General features: G+C 36.9%; 1 protein-coding gene across 1 annotated transcript; it reads left to right on the top strand.

Annotated features, from left to right (window-relative positions):
- The first annotated feature begins 83 nt into the window (after positions 1-83).
- LOC112563877 (methyltransferase-like protein 5) lies at positions 84-7,129 on the top strand. Its single transcript, XM_025238296.1, has 6 exons — positions 84-244; positions 545-675; positions 2,068-2,182; positions 3,377-3,567; positions 4,465-4,547; positions 6,045-7,129. Exons 2-6 carry the CDS (start codon positions 561-563, stop codon positions 6,189-6,191), a joined length of 651 nt encoding a protein of 216 aa, XP_025094081.1. The 5' UTR covers positions 84-244; positions 545-560; the 3' UTR covers positions 6,192-7,129.
- The last annotated feature ends 12 nt before the right edge of the window (positions 7,130-7,141 follow it).

Below are 7,141 nucleotides of genomic sequence, written 5' to 3'. Positions count from 1 at the left end.
TTATATTTTAATATTAACAAAAAGATATGGTAGTGCATTGTGTACTTAATAATAATTTCTAAGACATTTTTCGTGTGGGTCGGAGGATGGGAACGGAATTGGCGCGGTTGTCGCAACACGGATGTCGCAAAACAAAAATTATATAAAGAGTGGAGAGGAGAAGTCGTCATACCTCTGTCTTGAATAGAGCTAGCAGGATATTTAGCGTCTATGATACAGAATTTTACAGTTTTTAGAGTTTCAGGTACATTCTTAAGGATAGTGGATTTCTACACGTTTTTAGAGGATACAACACACAGCTGCTCTACTTCATAATAGTATATCAATAGCATAGCATATCAATTAATATTTAAAAATATTAAATTTGAGGGTTTTTTTCCCAGTCTCAAACTTAATGTGCTCACAGCTCACACACAAGCGCTGAAAGTTACCCTATCGCCATTAGTGTTACCTTTCCCACTGATGAATTGTTTTCATATATATTGTTTTCATATATATTCATAATAATTTATGCTTGTTTGATTTTTGTTTATTGTGTATGCAGGTTTGCTGATATCAACATGTCTCGAAGAAGTGTTTCACGAAAGAAGCTGGAAAGTTATCTTCAAGAAGTTGATGTGTTTGACAATCCAAAGATGCAACTGGAACAATACCCTACAACACCACACTTAGCAGGTTTGAAGAATCATGATTGTATAAAAATAAAATTGATTACATTTACAGTATTGTGAACAACCAAATAAAAAAATAAACTAAATGCATGCAAAGGAAAACCCCTCGTTACTGTCAAAAAACAAGTCTATGTTCTAAACTGTTAAGCCCTGCTGCACCAACTGAAATGGTCTCCTTGGTCTTCGTACTCTGGTTTTTCTGTCTCCTGTATAAATGGTAAACATTTCGGGCATTACAGTGGAATTCTCTGCCCTTTGCCCCAACTATTGTGTTTTCAGATGGACAACATTCAAGTCAGGTTCACAAAGACATCTCTCCCACCAGTTTATAACTGGTGAACTGTCTACCATCTATAACCTACATGTCTTTTTGTTCTTATTATTTTAATTTACTTGTTCAATTCATTTTAAATGTGTTATTCTTTTTTACTATACTGCGCTTTGAGGTTCATAGTAAGGACAGATATGTTTTGAATCTATTAATATGGGCAGCTGGTGCTGCATGGGCTAAAGTGAGAATCAAGTGTGGTGGGTTGGTATCTAGGCTCTGCCATGCCTCTCTCTGAATGTGACCCTTGTTTACACAGCTGACCAATGGTGGGTTTCTCCAGGTACTTCAGTTTCCGGCAATGTGTTTGTGTGAGAGAGAGAGACTGAGTAGTTATGATTTGAATCATGGGGGATGAATTTGAAAGACACATTTGATGCTTACTAATAAGGATGTGCTTGTGCCACTTCATGAATATGTCTTGAATCCACCTTTATTGGTGGGATAAGGTGCTCTGTAATTTTATGTAAATATAAACATTATTATTGTTATTTGTTTTAGGCATTTGTATATAGAAATAGTTCAAAGTAGTAAGCCTTATTAATTAAAACATCTTATAATAACCCATAGTCTACAGCAAGTTTAGTATAACCAAACCAGTGTATGGTGGACTCATAAAATGTCATATTCATAAATGCATTAAATTTCTCAGCCTTGTATCTTTTGTCAGGCATAACCTTGTCCAGAATATTTTGTCTACAGCACCAAAAAAATTTTTGTCCCCTTATTTTTTTGGTACAGAAAGTACTTCAAACCTTGTATACCCTGTCAGAGTGAACAAATTCTATGAGTAAATCTTCACTTAAACAAGTTTAACCATAAACACCATATGAATGAGCTTAGTTTACATCATTATCACAATATCTTTGCATTTGTGCTCAGTAGTATGATCTTTTTCATAATCTAATATGTTTTTATGTGTAGTATGCCCAAACCCCCTTTGTGCACAGTTTTCACTGACTTTTTTGTACTAATTTGATTACATTTTGGTCCGAGATGAATTTAAAGCATAATCTTTTGTGTTTACTTCTCTTTGTGTCATGTTTATTGAGTTTTTCTTTGTTACAGCTTCAATGCTTCACACAATCCATACTCATTTTAATGACTTGGAAGGCAAATGTGTAGCAGATCTGGGTGTTGGCTCTGGGGTTCTTAGTCTAGGTTGTTCGATGCTTGGATGCAGGTGAGTGTTCAAAACAGAGCTGGCTTTAGTTTAAAAGAGTGTTATTTATATTCTGCTACACATTTCTTGCATCTGTTAATACATTTCACGTAGTTAAGTCTCAACTGTTATTCCAAAACTGGAACATGTTTTGTGTCATCTTGTATTTTAATCAACTTTTAATTTTGTTTGAACTATAATTTATTAATATCAAACATTATTTGTTGGAGTCCCATTTGCTTAACATATTTACCCTTCACTTTCCTTATGTGGAACACTAGCCCTCATAGCCCAGACTAAACACTCATTGGGGTTGACATTGCAGCTCATGGTACACTAGCTATTCGTGACCGATGTCTTGCTGCTTCACCTGACTTGATCATCGAATCTCGTTAGTAGTTACACTTGCCTATCCAGACGCACCAGTAGCTATCATTCCATTTCTCCAAAAAGCCACGGCCTAAACTCTAGGAGGTGTTTTTGTCAGCCAGAGTTCAGGACCAGCAAGCTATGACAATGCATATTGATCATCAATAGCTGCTTCTGTCTCTGCTTTCTATTAGGAAAATTTTTTTTTGGTCCTGTTGATATGCCAGGTTTACTGGAAATAATAACTTCTGTCTTTTATCGTGAAGAATCCACTAGTTTTGTTTATTCCTTGCTGCTCCTTGAGAAGCATAGGGCTAAGGCAACCCTTGCCAGCAGACCTTGTTTTGGGCAGCCCCCCTCAGTTGGGGCCATGTGGTTCTGACATCCTTTGCCTCGCTTTCTACTGTTCTTTTCTGAGTCTTCTTTTTTCTCTCTACTTCTCCTGAAGGTTCCAGTCAAGTGCCTGCCTGGCAATGGTGTCAGCAGGTTTGTGCAGTGTGTCCTATCCAGCCTCAGATGTGTATTTATGGCTGGTGTTGCATTAATGTAAAATAACCAGAGGTCCATGATAGCTGTGGTCATAATCCAAGCCCAGTCTGCCACTATACCTAACTTTTTGTTTTGTGCACCCAAAAGGCAATGTGTAACTATGTATGTCACATATGACTTTTAAATATTTTATATAATCATACAGTCTTGTACTCCTTTATTGCTGTTACACGAATGTTACTGTTACCAGATGCACATTTCAGTATGAGATCTTGAGTGGAATATTATGGAGCTTATATAATGTGTAATAATAATACTGCAGTTTCATTTGACTCGGTGTTGCTGGACTGTTTTCAGTTATGTCTTAGGTGTCGACATTGATCCTGAAGCGCTTGCCATATGTGCAAACAATATCTCAGAATTTGACATCACCAACATTGACCTACTGCATTGTGATATTAGAAGCCTTGTTAACCACCCTGGCCGTCTGCATGGTGCGTTTGATGTTGTCGTTATGAATCCTCCTTTTGGTACAAAAAATAATCAAGGCAAGTATTGTGCTTTGTTTTCACATGGAACTAACCACATTTATTGTCATATCATTGTGCATATCATTGTGCAGCAATGCCATTCAGCTAGTGGAGTTAATGTACCCATAGGTTATTGCATGCTTCTGGCTTGTAGCAGTCAAGAGCCTAGAGTATTTAGAAATTTGAAATGTTAACAGACCAAAACTAGCAATGTTCAGATCCTTAGACCAGCTAACACCCATTTTGGGACACTTTTGGTCTACATGGATTAGTTTTCACCCTTACAACTTTTAACGGTAACCCTGGACAGTGCATTCTGGGAAAAAATTTGTTCTCTTGCCTGTTACAAGTGGACGTTTTCACAGGAATGTCCAGTCTCAAACAAAGTTTGATTTGTTTTCCTTGGATGGTTAGTTTAGTTTATTCTTTGTTGCTCCATTGAGGAGCATAGGGCCACAATATTTCCTTGAATGGTGAACCATTGTAAATGTCAGTTTGTCATCGGGTGTTTTCCCTTCTGTGTTTAAAAACGCCCTGGTGAAGCCACTTCAGAAATCTACACTATTTTTTTGGCATTTATTTCAAGGATAGAAAAGATTATTCACCCAGATTTTAAGAAATAGCTTAAATCATTAAAAAAAAAATTACTAGACCTTTAACAGTACATTAAAACAATAGTAATCTGTCCTTGAACAGTAGATTAAAACCATAGTGACCTATCATTTAGCAGTACATTAAAAATCCATCATTAAACAGTAAAATATTTATACCAGAGTGACCTCTCGTTTAACAGTAAATATTTATACCATAGAAGGATGAGTATTTCTGCATTAAACCTTTAATAATGGCGTGGAGTTGAGTTTGGGAAGTGTTCTGTTTACAAGATTGTATCTTATGTCAGGACATGTTTTTCAGGCATAGACATGTTGTTCCTGCAGGCAGGGTTAGCACTGGCGCGCACATCTGTATACTCTCTTCACAAGACTTCCACAAGAGAGGTAGGCAATATGATGCAGTGAGCATTAGTTGACATCATTAGTATGAGTCTAAAGACAGACAGGTACCCAGAGGACAAGGACAGTGTAGAAATAAACAGGATGTGAAGGTGCTGAGTCTTAAAGGACACAGGAAGTGAAGCAGGGTCGTGTCATTCTCTAGCACACTTTATTCTACCCATCAGGTAAAGACCCAGACTGTACCAACACCATTCATAAGCTGTAGAAACTGTGAAGCCTATGATGATGCATGACATAATCAGGTCAAATGCAGCAGACACCTTAAGTAAAGTCAGAAGAGTGACATCACCATGAAGAGTACACAAGATATCACCCGTTACTTTGTTTCCCTGTTGTGGAAAGTTTGTGAAGCCAACACTGGTAGAGATAATAATAACTTCACTTGTATAGCGCCTTATCTTCCCTTTTGGACAAGCTTAAGACACTTCACAGCTGACAGACGTGAAAGTAAGTTGACATGAGAACAAAATGACTGTACTCCAAAGGTCAGCGTCTACACACAACACAAACACCATGCACAGACCAAATATCAAACATGTCATACAAGCCAGAATACACTCCAAACAGTTCCAAACAGCACATCCAACAGACGGCATCTGTAGTACTGGAACAACGAATGAGCCCCAGCATACACAAAAGTACTGATCAGCAAAGGCCAAGCAAAGGTGAAGCTCACTAAACTGCACTGATCATCAAGTTTTCATGTCATAAAGGAACTGTTGCCACAGAAACAGAAGAGGCACCAAATTCCAAATGCACCATGGCAGGCACATCAAAAACTTGCACAATCACAAGTCACAAGGAAGACATCAGATAAGACAAAAATACAACAGAGCTCTGCCCCCTCCAGCCAGTCAGGCTTGAAATCTTTAAGTGAAAAAAGGAATAACAGGTTAGAGACATGACAGTGACAGTATGCTTACATCATTTTGTAGGTTAACAAACGTAGTCTTTAACTGTCATAAACTGTCATCAGAGGACAGACATTGTACATGTAAGGGATATAGAAAACCTTCAACAGTAATGAGGTGGGTATTGGGTCGACCAGGCAAGCTGTCGATTTATAAAATATAAGAATCTTAAGATCATCTGGAAAAGTGTTATGTAAACATCAGGTAGTTTAGTTTATTCCTTGTTACTTCTTGAGGAGCATAGGGCTGCAACAAAGATCAGGTAGAGAAGTCTTAAAATAAGGTAAAGAAACATTCTTGGAAATTATGGCATGTATTATGTATTATGGCATCTGATCAACTTAACATTGATTGTCAGCAGTCTTATATGTTACTTGATTAAGGAACTTGGCTCTTGTTTTGTCCTCTATGTCTTATCAAACCCCAACAGTTCCAGAACTCTGTCGGACTCATACTTTAAGCTTACAAATGTATTTGTCTGGCAGTGCCAATTTGTGTGAATTAATGTGTTCAGTAATTGGAGATTTGTGAATATTATCAATGGAATGTTTGATGTTCTTTAACAAAGCACATCTTGAGGACAGCAAAACAGTGTGGAGTGGAAGCAGAAGTGGTGGCTAGACTAGAATTTGACCTTGCCAACACCCTCTGGTGCCACAAGAGTGAAAGTGTGGACATTAAAGTAGACTTTTATCGGTTTTCTCATAAAACATAATATCTCAAGATCTGAAAGTTAATGATGAAGTTTTTGTGAAAGTAGCATCTGGTTAGTGTGTCTGGTGAGCATCATTGGAGCATGACATCAAACATCATGCAAAATGGAGGATTACACAATGTAATTCTTGTAGGGTATTTGTGGAATCAGCTACAAACTCAAGGTTAGTATTGACAGTGGTGTGTTTGATCAATGTGCCCAAATGTAGTAGCTTGCAAAACTGCATGACGCTTGTTGCAAACATTATAGTGAAATAAACAGAAAGATTTTAGATTGTGTAAGTCTTATGACTTATAATTTGAGCAGCACATGATTGAAGTCATTTCATTTGTGATTAGCTTTGAATATTATTGATTTTGCTAATACATTTATAATTTATACGTTTATAATTTAAAATATAAATTTAAAATAAAGCAGTAAACAGAACAGCAGCAAAATGCTGATAAGTGTGTGTGTGTGCACATCGGCCTGTTGTTAACCAGTCGAGCTGTCATTGAGACTCAGCCTTTTGTGATTTGGAAGCTTTCAATAACTATTAAACCTTTTACCAAATGTGATTCTAAATAATTCTGTTATCTTCTACAGCCTTCATTATCATAGTTAAAGCAAAGTTTTTCTTGGAAAACATGTTTCAGCTGTTGGCAAACAACAGATACTTTTATTGTTTCTTAATCATTGTTTCTGCTGCCAGTGCCTGGTATATGGGAGGTCACTGTGCTGCTGCTCTTAATCACTAGCTTCATTCATGTTTATAGGTTAAAGATTTTCTGCAAAATATCATCATTTAGTGAACAGTAAATTGTTCAAGGCAATAACTTATTTATGTACTTCATATATTTATCACAGATGTCTTTTGTTTGGGCACAAATGAAAGAGATATCTTAAGCTCTGTGAATTATGCTGCTCAGACTAAACTGAAAAATGAAGATAACACTGTATATGTTGTTTTT

The sequence above is a fragment of the Pomacea canaliculata genome, linkage group LG5, assembly GCF_003073045.1.
Source record: "Pomacea canaliculata isolate SZHN2017 linkage group LG5, ASM307304v1, whole genome shotgun sequence".
NCBI lineage: Eukaryota > Metazoa > Mollusca > Gastropoda > Architaenioglossa > Ampullariidae > Pomacea > Pomacea canaliculata.
This window is presented reverse-complemented; position numbering and strand designations above follow the sequence as displayed.